This window comes from Vidua chalybeata, chromosome 19, assembly GCF_026979565.1.
Source record: "Vidua chalybeata isolate OUT-0048 chromosome 19, bVidCha1 merged haplotype, whole genome shotgun sequence".
Taxonomy (NCBI): Eukaryota; Metazoa; Chordata; class Aves; order Passeriformes; family Viduidae; genus Vidua; species Vidua chalybeata.
The window spans coordinates 9333333-9350239 of NC_071548.1; the positions used below are offsets into that span (position 1 = coordinate 9333333).

Sequence of the window (16907 nt, forward strand, 5' to 3'; positions counted from 1 at the left end):
AACGCTGATTAGGAAAGATTATTTTCTGTAAACTCTTTAAACTAGAAAATCACCTTAGTTTTTAGAATATTGCCATTGCAGGCCTTTTTAATAAAGGCTCTCAGGAAAATATACCACGCCGTCCTTAGAAAATACACTGAAAAAAAGGCAGTAAGATGGTTTTTGAAGTGAAAACTCATAAAGATCATTTTCCATGCTGACAGTGTGCATTTCATCCAGAAGTTTGAAGAGTCAAATGCTACCTCAGCTGGGGGTTATTCTGCCAAATGGCTTCCAACAGTGACCACAGAGATGGAGGATGGGAGGGGTACGTGTGTGTAGGAAAATAAACGTGATGGTAAGCGACCCCAAACCCACATCATCTTATCAAACATCCGACACACGGAACCAAACGCACAATGCAAATCTAGAATACAAAAACTGAAACAAAAAAGACATGAACAAAAGGAAATAAAGCCATTTGTGAGTTACCTGCAGAGATTTAAAACAAAAAAAAAAAAGCACACAAACGAAGCAGATATAATTCACATGGATTTGCCCAAGAAGAAGAAAAGGAGGGGTGAGTGTGAGGGCTGGGGGGGAAAAAGAACAGATACCTTTTTTTTCTTAAACAAATCCATCATGAAAGAAAATGAGACAAGATTATAAATAGGCCGAGTTATAGCGCACCATGGGATTTTTAATCTGGCTACCTGTGGTTTTTGCAGTTAAAGCCCTATTCAGCAGTAGGAAGGGAGGGGGGAAAGCGGAAAAAGAAAAAAAGAAAAAAAAAAAAGAAAATCGAAATCACGTTTATGTGCCAGTTTCGCAAATGCTCCCCCAGCGAGCACCACCAACAATGCTGGCAAACAGGAAACACTCATTATCAGCAATTTCTAATAAGTGGGCGCCTTTCAAGCGCTATTGATCGTTACCTGGCTGTCTCGTTTCCTGCTGTCCTGAGTTTGGCTCTCGTGCTCTGCCATGGCAGCGCGAAGCTGCTTCTCCAGTTTCTCCATCTCCCGTTGATGGTCTCGGACCAGGCAGTCCTGCGCTGTGTTGTGCTGCTGGAATAGGTGCGTCTTCTCCTGTTCATGCTCCAGCTTCAGCTCCACTATCTGATTGGACAGGGAGGAGTACAGTTCATCAATAGAACATCCTTGTCGTCATGACAACTCGTCTACAGCTTAATTTCCCCCTTAATTTCATCAAGTTGGCAATTTTATTTTTACGTCACTATTACCTCACCTCTTAAAAAGCCACCGTTAGCGTGACAGAATTCCTCCAGACAATCCCAACAATGGAGACAACCGAGCAAATCCAGCGCATCCTTACCCAATTTGTTGGTACAAATGTCGGAAGCGTACGAAAAAATAATATAAAAAAAAAAAAAAAAAAGGGGAGGCATTGTCACATTGTGTGGCGGGTGCCCCCGTATCCCGCTGCTGCTCCTCAGCAGGACTGAGGATCCTAAATGGTTAATAGGCAGCCTGCTCGCCCCTTCGCTTAAGTATACACACACACAACCCCCCACCCCAGCAATTAAAGCTTTGCAAGAATTCTTTATGATTTCCAAAGCGAACGCTCTTCCTGCGATATTCCTCAACGCTGGCGCATAGAGTTGTCTTTTTTTTTTTTTTTTCCCCTTAAATAAAAAAAAAAAAGAGCAAGAAAATTATAAAAAAAACAAAGCTCTATTATCCCGTTGTCAGCTACGCTATCCCAACATAAACAGATGTATGTGTTCCAGAAGGGCACCTGCTGTGCCGCAAGCTTGCACCATGATTTCATAAGAAGCCCTCTATTCTCAGGAGCCGTTCCCAGTCCGCACCACACTGGATGCTGTGACCTTGGCCACTCTTAGCCTCTCCCCGCTTGCCTGAATGGCAGCCTGAGACCAAGGGCCTGGTTGCTGCAGCTTTGATATTAATCCTCCCGCCTGCGCACAAAGGCACCCTACCTGGCCTGCACACTGGAGCGGCCAGGCCGCCTTTGAAGCAGGTGATGAATAGGGACGGCAGGAAGCCGCTTCCCCACTGAACTCCGGGCCACACAGCTGCTAAGAACAGTCACTTGGATTTTTCTTCAGTTTTGGTGGATTTCGGAGAAGGAGGAAGGGGGGGAAGGAAGAAAAATAACAAAAAAAAAAAAAAAAAAAAAAAGAGAAATCTCTTATCGTGAACATGGTGGGGTATTTTCAGCATGAGAAAGGAAAAAAAGAGCGGACGGGAGGAGCCGCTGTGTGAGCGCCGAGAGCGCCCGGCACCTTATCTTAAAGCTGTAGCATTCAATTCTGGGATGATATCAGCTGGTTGCCCGGCTTCCGCGGGGAAAATTTGAAGCTAAGTTAAAATAAATTTTAAAAAAAGGGGCATTTATTCAAACTGCAGATCTGCATGTTGCAAGTTTAAAAGGGAAACGTGCCGTCCATGCTGTGGTTGGGAGCATCCTTCCGCAAACGGAGCGAGAACAGATGCAACACCGCATGGTTTAACGTATCTACATTATTTAATAACACTAAAGAGCTCATTAAGAGATGCCTGAAGTCCCTGCAGGGGTTACCCCTCGCATTTCCCAGGCTGGACCTGGGATCCTCACACAAAGTTCTTCACGCCAGGTTTTTGCCCAAGGTTTCTGTACAAAACTGGTTTCTCTTGGATGCTCGCGGCGGCCATCCTATGCCTAAGAGAAAAAGCTGTTGCTCCCTAAAATAACTGTAGAGCCTTTGCCTGATTTAGGAGAAAAAACGTTTAGTGTTCCTTCATAAATAAGACCTGATTAAAAAGAAATCGTGTCAACAGCAGAGGCCTTTCCCTTCAAACATTTTGCTGTCTTAATTATTGGGTTTTCAGCTGGTTGTTCCATGTAGTTTGCTGTGGGGAGCTTCAATTATTGGAGATGTCACTTTTTTACCAGAAGACAAAGCAGCAGGCAGGGAATATGACCCAGAGGGAGCAGGGGACACATCCTGCTTCTCCAACTCTGTACACCTTTACCACACCAACCAAAGTAAATTGTTTTGCTTAGTAATCTCTTCACTTTCAACATTTATAGCCAAAAAGATTTTAATTTAGTAGGTGGAACGAGCAAAAGGTCCTTCAGCAGGAGGGGTGTCCCCTCTGCTCATCCATGGGAAGAGAAAGGGTGGTACCATGAGGGGAGGTGTTTTACAAAAGGCAAATTTGTTGAAGAAAAATTTAAAAACTCTCCTCATTTAAAGCTACATATTCCCCATGATGGTTTCAGTTTGGTACTTTAAGATGTTTCTGGCAGGGAGCAGAGGTGGAGAAACAGGAGAGGAGAGAAAGAATGAGGACCAGAGCATTTTCATCCCTCAGAGGCCCCCACACCCATCTTCCCTAACGAATATTAGCAGGTATTCCACATTCCCAACCAACAAAATAAAGAACACAAATTGACTAAGCAGCCATTCCCTGCCCTGGTGAGCACTCCCTGAAGCTCCTGCTCCCCTCAGAACTGCTGCCAAGCACTATGGCTTTTCTTCCACTCCTCCCTCTCTCATTCTTGTATTTTTATTGGGTTGTTCTCTTAAAGGAAAAAAAAAATTAACATATACCAAAAAACTGAAAGAGAGAATCCATGCTGCTTTTCAGCAACAACAGGACTTCATCACAAGAAACTGCACGAAAATTGTATTAATTCTTCACAAACCAGACAGATCCTGTCTCCTCTTTGAGGTAGAGAGCGCCTTGATGAATGATATAACAAAACCACCTCCTTCAAAAATTCTGTCGTGTTGAGATCTTGATGCTGAGCACTTCAACAGATCACATTCAAGTGTCTGCTCCAATGCAGCACTTCAGGCACTGGTAGGTGCTATACATTTCAGCCAGACAAGCAACACGACGTTCACAATGGGCATTAGGGGCGAGGCTGAAAAGAAACATTCATTAAATAATCGTGTGTGCCCTATTACCATAATCACAGGGCATTCATTGTGCCTTGGATGTTTCCTCATCTTGTCCTCCCAAAGATGAAAATCTCTCATTCCCTTCCCTGCGCATCTGTTCCTGTCTCCAGCCATGGCCTGGACACAAAACCAAGCAGGAATGTCTGCTTGACCTGAGAGAGCCTTTCTTACCACTGCTGTTATCAAATAACACATATATTTGAAAATTATGATCTCTTCTTAGCTGAATTCTTCGTTTTTTGTTTCCACACAGTGTGATAGAAAAACATTCAAGGCAACAGCCAACAGGTGATTTACTAAACTGTCATCAGAATTACACTATTTACTTTAAATTTAGCTTTTAATTACACAATTTCTTCTAAATTTATCTTTTAACTGAAATATAAATGTCCTTACACTTGCAGAGAAAAGGATGTTAAGAAGAAAATTAAATTCTTAACAAAGAGCTAAAAAAGATCAATGCAAGAATTGTGACAGCCTCTTGTTTTTCACTCACACACACAAACAAAAAGGTGCCAAACCAATCTGGCAGCGTGGTTTGTGCCCAGGCCAGTGACAACTCAGCTGATGAACACAGGCAGATGGAATTGCACTCACAAGGGAAGGTGCTTTAGGACAATTTGCTAAAACAAGAGACAGTCTAATACAGAGCCAAGGTGAAATCCTGCTGCTGTTAGCACTCCCGAAGAACAAAGATCGACAATAAACAGCCCACTGATCGCAGGAGATGATTTCAGAAGCCAAAGATTTGTAATTTAATCAACACCAGCAAATACCTTTTGAAAGTCCCTAATTTAGACAAGGCCTTCTACTACCCAGTTTTTGCTTTTACATCACATGCTAAGTTTAGGCTTTTCAATGTTAGAACAATTTCAACTTGTTCTCAAGAACAAGCACGCCTTTGAAATTCTTTTTAGAGTCCCCAAAGGAGGGAAAGGAAATTAGTTAGCTCACTACCTCTTTGAAAAATGTAACTGCTACAATAAATATTTGACACCAAAGTATGAAAATTCATGTAAATTTATGTCCACAATTCCAGAAATATTTTAAGTAGCACCTATATAAAATATGGTTTTGCAAGGCAGGATGATTTTATAAGCACTGTTTTGGCATGACTGAGCTGAGGGTTGGAGAAGCCACCAATGCATTGCACGTGTCACTGAGCTAAACTCACTCTGCAGCACACCTACAGCACGTCTGTCTTCAGTATTTCCATCCTAAAATCATTTAAGTGTTTGTAAATCAGGTGTTTGCATGATTACCCTGCTGAAAACCAGCCCCAGCCTCTGCCCAGGCAGGGCACAGCACATGATCTGTCCCCAGATAACAACTCCAGCAAAATGGAGCATTTTCTGTCTCTTAAGCCTATCAATAAACCTGTGTGTTCCATGAGGATATGGGGATTACCCATCCCTGCAAATACTGCTGCTGAAAGTAATCTCATCCAGCAGGCTGAGGAATGAGTGTTAATCACGCTGGGGTCTGGTTCAGCATAACTTTGGGAGAAAAGGAGCATCTTCACTGCAAGTTAGAGAGAAAACCAGAACCTCTCTTACCAGAGCTCCTTTGCAGCAGGTAAATGAAATGGATTTTAATTTACACTTTTCTGGGGGGGAGATTTTTCTATAAGTTGAAACACTAAGGTCTCCCAAGATATAAGGGCTGCAGTGAGCCAGGAGCAAATGGGACAGTGAGAAATACATCTGTGCAGAAGCACACATTACCACACATGGGGTAATGTACATGACTTTCTATTTCATTGCAGGCTGCAATAATTTAATTGGGATGACTGTGTTTTCTGTAATACTTACACCTTTTCACCAACCACTAATAATTCTTTTTCAACTGCAAACTAAGAATTGCAAGAAATTCTCTAAAAGAAACAAGCTGGTCTTTAGCCAAACTGCAGTTTGATTTACCCTCCTCTTAAATAATGCACCTGAATGGTCTCACTCTCACCATATAAAATTATATTCCTGATCTGTACATTTTTACTAATAAAGGCTTTTTAGAATTTTAATATTTTTAAAGTATGGGCAGCATAAACCCCACCTCAATCATTCCATCTTCCCAATCTTCTAGCATGAGTAAAATTTTATTTAAATCACAGAACCACAGAATTGTTTGGATTGGAAGAGACCTTTAAAGCTCTTCTGATTCCAAGCCCCTGCCGTGGCCAGGGACACTTTCCACTATCCCAGCTTGCTCCAAGCCCTGTCCAACCTGGCTTTGGGCACTTCCAGGGATGAGGAGTCCACAACCTCTCTGTGTCAGGGCCTTACCACCTTTATGGTGGAAAATTTCTTCCTAATATCTAATGTAAACCTGCCTTCCTTCAGCTCAAGGTCATTCCTCCTTGTCCCATCAGTACATGCCCTTGTGAAAAATCCCTCTCCAGCCTTATTGTAACAATATACTGGAAAAGGAGTTGCATCCCATGATTAAATCCAACTTGGTGCCACGATGAACATCAGGAGGTTTGTCCCCTCCCCTCCCCAGCCCACCCACACCACCAAACCCATCGCAGGCTGCAATGAGAAATATTTCTTTCCAACTAACAGACCTTGAGCCACAGCAAATGCCTGTCTGCAGCAGGCTCTGGTGCAGAATTTGCTGTATGTAGTCTTTGTTCAGAGATTCAGTTTATGCAAGGACCTGCTCTGAACACAGAGCTGCCTTCCCAGCCTGCCTCGCTGTTTACCGCAGGCACCCGTTTGTGTTTCTGGAATCGCCTTCCTCTCCCTCCTCCCCTCAAAGTGGATTCTCTGACTACACAGGGAGCTCAGGCTTTTAACTCTGAATCACACACGACTCAGATGCCTGAAGGAGACTGTGCAAATACCCATCTGTCTGGTTAACAATTCTGTAAGCAGCAATGGCACCAGGAGAAGATTTCCACTCACTCTTCACTTGGAAGTTAAATTGGTCTCCTTTTCCCATTTGTGAGTTTTAGCTATAAAGTAAAAAGTTGATGTTGATTGAAGAAACTATTCCTCAGATATTCTGCACAAATGGTATTCATCTGTGTCTTAGGATGGTTCAAAGGAAACGTTTATGCATCCTAGATTAATTTTTTAAATGAAATTTATGCAGCTTGTTGCTGATGACATGAAAAATTTAGAGCTTCTACTAACGTGCTCATTTGGCCTCCTTGCAAGAACAGACTGTATTTCAATTATCTTAGAGTACAGACAAAGAGGAGAGGAACAAAGCTTTTCACAAAGACTCTCTCCTCACAACTAAACCAGCATACTAAAAATGGATTGTGGATCTCTGAAAATAAATGGCCAGGTTAATGTACAGCTAAGAAATGCTTGGCACATTGGTCTGTCCGAGGAACAGCAGATTTCAAACTGGGCTTTGCAAGTGTTTCCTTCACTTGGGAGGGTAAGAGGTTGGTAAAAGAGAAGCTAAAAAAACAGAAAATGAAGAACGAGGCCAGAAGGAAAGCTAGGATGGAAGTGCAGTGGCAGGAACTCAACAGAGCAAGGGTATGGGGACAAAGCGAGCTGGAGGTGGAGCTTGTTACCTCTATTAGTGTTAATTACTAAGTGAATGTTTTGCCTCAGAGAACCTCACTCTTTTCTTTAAATTAGCCTCACTAGAAAGTTATAAAAGACAAAAAGATCTACAAATATTCTTCCTCTCCTCTCAATAACACCTTCCTCTGCTCCAGCACACTGCTGAAACAAGAACAGTGTCCCAGCAGCACCTCAGATGTTGTCCTTGCTGCTGGCAGGTAACATTACAAACATGCTTTTTTCACTTTTAACCAGCTATTTTGCACTTCTTTACCTCACCTTCTTTATTATAAAAGGCATATTTAAACTTAACCACACCTTTGTCTTGCTGCCAACTTAAAGGCATTGCCTATTGACTTGTCTTTAGCACGATTTCAAAGTGATTTCATTAAATACCCAGGAAAATATTTCTGAAGGTGTCTCTTTCTTCCCTATTCGGATACATAGGACAAGATGACAACTCTAATTTCTTCATAACTTTTACAGAAGTCAGAACCCAACAATAAATGTCACAAGAAAGGATTTCCTGAGATATAGGGAGATTCTTCAGCTATCATGTAACAACTTTCCACTTCCCTATGGAAGCATGAATGATTATTTTTAAAGGGAATAAACACAGTTTAAGATGAACCAAACCAAAAGGATTATTTATATATTTAGGCTGGCATTTAATCTCAGAGAGTATGGCCATAACTCATCAGGTAACCCCATCCTGCTATCACAACAACTCATCAACTGTTTTTTTGTGTGTTCTCTCCATGCCGGAATATACACTTTCCTAGGCTTTGGCTCTCGTACTAATCTTGCATCTCATTTATTTCACATTCACTCAGTCACTTCAGCAACTGTTCACAGCAAAAAATGGGTGTAACAGTGATCACAGTGATTATTAATGGTTTGGGTTTTTTTTAAAAGGACAAGCTGATGCTATTTAAGCATTAGGATCACATTGAGTTCACTGGAAGTGTTCCATTCTCAACAATTTATGAAAATTTGCTTGAAACAAAGGTGTGCATGTACTTGAGTGTGCTGGGGAATGTCCCTGCATGAAGCCCTGTCCCATCCCTGCCATGGAATCACCACTCCCCACGAGAGATGTGCTCTCAGAAAGTGCTCAACTGACAAGGATATGGGACAAAAATCCAGCAAATTCCTTAACTTTTCTGTCAAATTTGACTAAAATCCATTACTGAAAAGTCTGGCCATGTGATCTTTCAAACATTTGGGCTCATAGAAGATGAACTCATCAGAAACACTTCCCAGGTATTTTGAGCTAAATTGAGGATGTAATTAGAAAGTAGGGGGAAAAAATGAAAAAAAGAAAAAAGGGAGGGGGTGCAAAAAACCAAACAACCTTTCTTCCTGTGCTGACAGTGCCATAAAGCCCAACTACAGATACTGCAACCATTTCAAAGGCAGGAAAGGCTGAGGCCTTCACTGTGCTGTCCACTGGCTTTGAAGTGCCGAAAGCAGCTGCTCCCAGCAGATAGGAACTCTGGTACTGCTGGAGTTATTTTTTTTTCTTCAAAATATACTTTCAAATCTAACAGCTGCAAGTAGAACAAAGTTGAGCTAAAGTATATTTAAAGAAGAAGAAAAAAAAGGCACCAGTTTCTCTCTCTAAGAGTGTTCTCAGTGGATACTTCAAAAGCAAGTGGCACCGAATCAGATGAAGCTGGAACCAGGAGGGACACATGACAGCTGAAACCAAATACTGCAAGATCCAAAAGTTCCTTTTGCTTTCTTAATGGATTTGAGTGCATTTGAAAAGCAAACAAAATATTAACTGCTGTGGTTTTTTCCAAATTATTTTTGAAGCAAAGATAAATAAATATCAATGTATCAGGTTATTTGTTGTAATAAATATCAGATAAATACCAATATATCAGTATGTCTGATCTGCAGGCAAAGCCATCTTTCAGCCCCACAATGACCAGTCCATGTTCACACCAATAATTGTTTTGAAATCAGTATTCAAGCAGAGTCCTGTGACAGCAGAGAAGTGAAACCACTGCTCCAAGTGCCTACATTTCCAAAATGCCTCTCAGACTGGAGAAGTGGATAACACATCAGTTAATTTGGTTCTTTAATTAAAATTATGGCAACTGAATTGTTCAGGTTGCCATCGGTGCTACCCCTGCCACTCACCATGAAAGCCAACAAAAAATAAATCTGTAGGGCAATTTCCCTTCCCATCCATGTCTAAATTTCATTTGACAATTAGACTCAGACACTTGAGGCAGAACATCTCGAAGCAATCACTACATTTCTCAGGTAGCTAAAATATCCAGGTTTTTGGTTGGGTGTCTATTTCCAACTGGAAATCTGCTGGAGCCCTGTCAAAATGTATCCCCACTTTGAATTCACTGCTCTATTTAAACACTTTAAATCAGTCTGCTCCTCGCCAAGTAACAACCAAAGAAATATGCAGTAAAACAAGGCAGGGAAAAGTCTGCTTTAAAAATGGCTTAGAAGTTCTGAAGCATAAATAGAGAGCAGTGCAGAGAAAGAGAAGTTGGAAGTACTGAAGGGAAATTTTAAGAGTGGAAGAACTGAGCTCATCCTGCTCCGTGGTGGGGCTGGAGGGGCTTTGTGCCTCCCAAAAGAACCTGATTCTCAGTGATAACCCCCTGCAATCTACAGGAAGGGGCATGTATTCTTCATGTTCACCAACTTTCAAAGAACATTCCAGATGAAGGACAAAGAGAAATAAATTTTTAAGAAGGGCATAAACAGGATTCCACTGAAAATTCTTCTTAGGCTTTCATTGTTTAGCTGTTTAGGGCTGAAACCCTTGGGTTCCAGTGATGTCTCATAAAGCTTAGCTGCTCTTTCTCACAGTAAAAGCAGCTGTCCTAAATAAAATAAATGGGAAGCAGTAAACATCTCAGTGAAAAATACTTTCACTGATGTTTACCACAATATCAACATTGTTGCAGAATAGAGTCACCAAAACATTTTTAACTTTCAGATTAACTTCTTGCTTTGTGGGTTTTTTTGACACAGTCTCTGGAAGGACTGAAATAAGAACACACATAAAACCAAACCATGACAATATGAGACATTATCACTTGCCTTTAATGTGCAAAGTCAGCTGAATATTGGCAGAAAATTTTATCTATGGCTTGGTGGATGTTACTATGGATAGTAAAAAAAAATTACCATTTGTAGGTAGAACAGGAATGTTGTAACTCCTGATACACTGCAGGTTAGCATTTATCTCTACAGATTAAAATCTGGGATGGGAAAATGGGAACAAAATCTTTGAATAAATGCTTACTTTGGACTTTAGAGATGCAGTACAAATTATGAGAATGGTAAAGAAAACACGTGAGCCAACCATATCACTAAAATGATGTAAAAATATGACTAAATAAAAAATTCCTTTAAGGCAGATGTCCAACTGACCCTGACACTCCCATCGCCCTCCTTTCAGCGAGTCCCAGACACACCAAACTTCCTCACCTTTCCTGCACAAATCCCCAGTATCTCTGACTATTTCTGAATCACTAAATGCAGGAATCATCGTAAATAACATCCCCCAGTTAAGCTGAACACCTGTGAGATGTCCCTCACCCTTCCAGAGGCCAATATGTCACCTCTGTCAGGTGGCAGCACAAGTGGTGACGTTGCTTTGATCTGACCCAACAAACTCCCTTCTGTTCCAAGAGCCACACACAAAACACACCATTGTTCCTCCTCAGCACAGAGCAGGGGTCTCTCAACACCTACCAAAGTGATCTTGTTCCTTAATTCCCTGAAAAAGCCCCTTCCAGATGGACCAGGGCAGGCCTGGCACCAAAGCCAACCGCAGTGTTTCATCCTCTCACGGCACAGAAGATAAACAGAAATGAAACCACATTTCCCTGCTGGAAATGCAAGCTTAGATCCACACAAGAACAGTGATAAGAGAGAACTTTCATGGATTAACCACCTCATTCCTACAAAGTACTAAAAACCCCCCTTCAATCCTTCAGCAGGTGTTACCAACAAAGGCCACTTTAGTTTCATGACCAAGTACCAGCTCACACCCGTGTCTGGGGCAGCTCCTCAGCTCCCAAGTCTGTGTCATGCAGTAATTTCTCTCGTCCTGCTTCTCCCCCCTTTACATTTCACAGCAGTACTGAACAAAACTTTCTTGTCTCCACCCAAACGTTTCCTGAGTATTTCCCAACCCTGAAATTACATTACAAAGAAGAAAATCACGTTCAGTGGGCCAAAACAAGCATTCATACGAACACTCCCCGTGTCAAAAATGATAAAAAGAATAAACCGCTGTTTCTTGACAAGAAGAGAAACAGACAATGCATTAAATAATTGAACCTGGTGATTATGAAAATAGGTGTTGCCACCTGTAAGCCTGGGAAACAATTTGAAAGAGTCGGAGGCACAAAGGATTGTGAGGAGGAAACAAAAAGTATTTTCTGTATAGGTTCTCCCCCCTCTGTCCCCATCACAAAATTCTCTATATATAAATAAATATAATATCTATAAATGGTGTTTTTATAGGAAGGACAGCAGCACACAGTGACCTACAGCTGCAGGAAGGGGTGTTTTCTCCCCTCCACCTGGAGGAGCAAAGCAACTGACCTGTTGTTCATATCTTTTCTTGATCTCATCCAACTGCCAGGAGAATTCCTTGGCTTGCTTTTCCCGGAGCAATTTTGATCTGCTTAGATCTGCTTCAACCTCTGCCATCTACATGGGAAAAGAAAGGGAATATTTAATTTTTTTTTTTTTTAAAGGCATAGCTTGAAATGTTCTGACATTTCTACAGTTGTTTGTAAACCATCAAAGAGGAGAATATCACTTGTTGGGAATGATAACAACACCATTTGTATGTAGTGAAAATGAATATTCAGTCTCTACAGGATTATTAGTTACTCAAGGACATAGTGATCACTGTTATGCCACTCCTTAATTACAAAAGATTGGCTCCGTTTTTCACTCAGCAGTGCTGAATATCCCATCAAAATTAAGTGAATATTTTCTCTAGACATATTTAAGACTCAAATATATTTCTCTTAAAAATATACTGCCTGTGGAAATTCAAGGGAAATCATGTGTGAGTCAGAGCATAAACTACACAATTAAAGCAAGTTTACATTAAATCAGAAAATAACTTTAAATAACTTAAAAGGGAATTATTTGGCTGCAAGTGAAGTCCTCTGAAGATAGTCATCGCCTATGAATAATGAGTCCCACAGATTCCAGCACGCAGCATCAAGGAAGCAATTTCACAACTCAATTAACAAAGGCTTTTGTATCAAAAGCACAACTGTTAGCTGTACATCAGGCATGTTTCCAAGGGAATATATATAAATATATATATGTAACTCTGCTGCAGTGCACACTCATCAATGACTTTCAGATCTAGATCCCAACATAAGCAGTGAATAAACTGTGTCCCTAAAAAGGGAAAAGAGGTGGAGGGATTTGAAGGACCACAAGCCCATCTGCTCCACAAAAAGAAGAAACCCATGAATTTCTGAACCACAAGCCAAAACCCTGCTTGGCCTAAGGGAGTGCTCAGTGTTCAACAGATCTCTGTGCCAATTGGCCTGGACATCACTCCCCAGGCAGGAAGGAGGAGAAAAGGCAGCACTCGGAGTGGGAAAAGCATTTTATTGCAGAGTACTCCAGCAGGAAAGGAAGGGACTGGAGTAGGAGCAGTTGGCCAAATAGAAAGTGGAAAAAGAGAACAGTGAGGAAGCAGCTCCTGAACCTCACTGCTTCTATCTTTCTTAAAGAAAAGGGACTGCAATCAGTGTTCATGAATAATTTTCTTCCAGCTCCAAACTTACTCAAATTGCATGTCCATGGCCATATTTTACTCAGGTTAATAGAACCCAGAAAAATAACAGATCTTGTTACTGCACTAAAGGAGTTGGGGGTTTTTTTTTGGTTTTTTTTTTTTTTTTTAGAGAATGAAAATGTTCTAAAAAGTGAAATAGTAAAAACATATGCAAAGATGCTTTCAATCTTCTGGCTTCTGCAGTTTATTCGTTAGGTCACGTTCATCTATTTCCAGCTGCAACAAAGGCTCTTGATCATTGTTTGCCAAACCCAGGAAGCCCCAGATCTACAGTTCCATGACATAGCCTATGTATTATTTCTCTTTTTTTTAGTTACTACTGGAAAAAATGCAGATCTTGCAGCTAAACACATGCCACCCACCCACCAGTGGACATCAGGTGACTCTTAATAATCACAAGCTTGACAAAATAGGAAGCAGATGGCAAAATAAATGATATTATCATAGAGCCAAACTAAAGAATCAAATATTGATTGCAACAACTGAAAATGACCCCATCCTACTCATCTCCATAATTAACTTTATCTCACACCAAAAATGGGTTTAGAGCCCAGTATTCCTAATGCAGATCAAAGGACAGTGTTGCTATGGCTACTGCAGTTGTTTTGTAAGTAATACCTCCCACCTCACCACAAAACACAGAATTTTCCAGTATGTCCCCATGTACTGGGGATTTATCTAAGAGTATGTGGATTCAGAGGAATGAGAAAGGCCAAAGCCATGAAGAGAGAGCTTCAGCAGTGTTCCTCTGATGTATTTCCTTGGACCTTGGTTCCTGCAGAATAGAACAACTCAACTGCACAATATCATTTAGTATTTCTAGATTTTAGCACCCAAGCAGTAAAGAGAAAGAAGTAAAGAGAAAATAAAGAGTAAATCTCTGGCTGATTCATGAAGTACAGCAAAACTGATTTTCAAAATTTCCCAGAATGCAGCAATATTCTGAAAGAAATTTACTGTCATTTAAAAATTATGGTTGACTATGTTTTCCAAATTCTTCTGCACATTCTTATGTTTTGGATTGGTTTTCTTTGCTGAAGGTTTTTTTTAAATGAATGAAACTGTTAGAATTTTTTATTAGAAACTATTATTTTTATTAGAGCAGAACTAGGATATTATTTTAAGTCATCATGAAGAAATTGCAGGAGGGTCACACAGTACAGAAAATGTCAGATTAAAATTGTGGGATTTGTTGTATTGCCCTTGTGGGTATGGTCTGCTGAACACATCTTGTTTTTATAAGTTTGTTCTTACCTTTTTCTTTAATTTCCAAATTCTATTATTCGCTGTCTGCACGGGTCTTAAAAATATCAGCAGTGAAGATTTTCAAAAAACTTTGAGAACAATAAAAAGGGAATTTCCTCAGTCCTAAGGCAGCACTCTCAGCCACCCATTCCAGTCCCAGCCTGCAGCACCCTCCTGTCAGCAGTGAGGTTTGGTCAAGGCAGGTGAGGTTGGAACTTGCAATCCAGAATTACAAGCTGGAGTTCTGTCTGGAGATCTCAACCACAGGAGGAGTTAGGAAATATCCCTTCTCTCCCCTTCTTTTTGATCACCTTTTGCTTGTTCCCTTTCACTCCTTGGGCTGCTTTTATAAACTCCCAGGAGAACGGTTTAACTACTGTTTGCTCCATAAGAAATTTAAGCCACTAAACTCCCTGATTTTCAGGGACAGAAAAGTGGATTTTTCCATCCTCTGCACATGACTGCCAGCAGCCACCATGGCTCTGTCCCTGTTTGGGCTCAAACTGATTACAGGAGCTCATTAATGGAAGACAGAGTCGCTGGGAAAAGAGTAGGAAGAGACACATTTAAGTGGGAAATGACAAGCGTTGTTCCATAGGGTGTATAAACTAACCCTTTATACTCTCACTCCTGAAAAATCCCTAATCAGTATCATAACTGCAGATATCTTTATAACAATGACAATTCTGGCTTTGTCAGAAAGATGAAACACCCGCCACCATCCCTTTCTGACTCGCTGCAAAGGCACTACATTGTGAAAGATTTTGATGTAGCACTCTCAAGTGGAGCATGTTTCTGGCATTATAAGATCAGAATCCGCTATCCCACTGCGCCAGAGTTTCAGAAAGGCTGGCATTGTGACCTCCTCACCCGCTGTTTCATTTCAGCAGAGTCTTTCTCTGAGTTCAGCTCCACCTGCCGCTTAAACTCCTCCAGGGCAGCGCCTGCCTGCTGGGCCTGCAGCCTCTGTACCTCCGTCACCCGCCTCAGCTGCTCCTCCTTCTCCCTAGAAAGTCACAGAAAATTTTCAGAGTTCAAGTATCAAATAAAAGAACAAGTGTGCTGGTGTAAAAGAGAGGCCTTTAACCCGATCAGTTTAAAATAGTATTCAGATTTCAATTTCCTGTCCCAGCTTCTGCCCAACTTCCCTTTGCAGGGCTTTGAAGAAGGCGATGGAAGGCCCGAGTTATTTTCGCTTTCTCCGATTGAATTTCACACGCCCAAACACAGCGTCCACAGCTCACAACAAAACCTCCACCTTCAAAGTCTCTCTTCCTCTCAATGGCTCTCTACCCACTGTAGAACCCCTTTTATTAATCTCATCTAATTAATAAAATTGAATAATAGTAACAATAAATAAATACTAACAAATTAGATTTCATTAAATTAGATTTAACACCCCCCAATATTTAAATAAACTCTTTTTAGCATGATTGCCTTTCCAGATTAAAAAAAAAAAAAAGACAAAACAAAAAACCAAGAAAAGTATCCCAGTACCATCTTTGCTCAGACAAGGTACAGGATTATTCCCTGCTTGTCATAAATCAAAATGCAAAGCAGGGCAATGCATGACACGTGGTTCCTTCTTAATCTATCAGAAAGCCATAATGCTGTGATGTCTAGTCAGCCTTTACAGTAATGACAGATGTTAAATCTCTGTGCAAAGATATTTCATATCAACAGCCTACACTATCTGACATATTAAACCTGATACATCTATAGAGAGCAGGCTGGGTTTCTTCAGACTGGATGGTACATCAAAAGTAATGCTTCTGTAATATTTTATGTACATTCACATATATGAAAAGATACACATGAAAAGACAGAGACATTCACTATATTGACACAACACAGACAAAAGTTTGGGTAACTTATAAATATTTCAGAAATGTTGATGTGAGTCCTCAAATATTACTAACTTGTATTAACTTGTCACTGGCTTTGTTATTAACTTTTTGTGACATGTTCCTACTCCCACAGGTCAGCAGAGCTGCCTGACTTTGTGTTCAGACACTGGAGAACACGATGGTGGCATCGAGGGACAAAGCTGGCTCCACCCATGGCTTGTAACAGAAGACACATTCAAACAGACCTGGGGCTGACATTTTCATTTTGCAGGCAGAGGAAGTACCTCACGATAAATTTCCCATTTTGACAGAAATTATTTCCATATAAAACAAAGAATCTGACACGTAAGAGATGGAAAAGCCCAGTTAATTCATCTCGTCTGTCACCTCGCCAGCCCTGGAGGAGCTGCTGCAGCACTGAGTGAGCCTTTCAGAAAGGTCAGGAAGCTGCCAAGCCCAAAGTTACAGTACTCACATCCTCTTCTGTGGTTTGCAGACCAGACTTTGACAATAGGACAAAGAACATAATCCTACATCTTCACAAAGCGGCCGTTTGCAGTGCAGGAGAG

At 41.0% G+C, this 16907-nt stretch overlaps 1 protein-coding gene across 7 annotated transcripts in view; it reads right to left on the reverse strand.

The window, feature by feature from the left end:
• The window catches only part of CEP112 (centrosomal protein 112), a 158266-nt gene that overhangs the window by 85707 nt on the left and 55652 nt on the right, over window positions 1–16907 (reverse strand). For all 7 annotated transcript variants that reach the window (XM_053960179.1, XM_053960177.1, XM_053960180.1 and 4 more), the window contains exons 18-20: window positions 15362–15497; window positions 12022–12129; window positions 915–1097 (exon numbers count right to left, since the gene is read on the reverse strand). In XM_053960179.1, the coding sequence (XP_053816154.1) occupies window positions 915–1097; window positions 12022–12129; window positions 15362–15497 (427 nt within the window). The remainder of the gene's footprint in view (window positions 1–914; window positions 1098–12021; window positions 12130–15361; window positions 15498–16907) is intronic.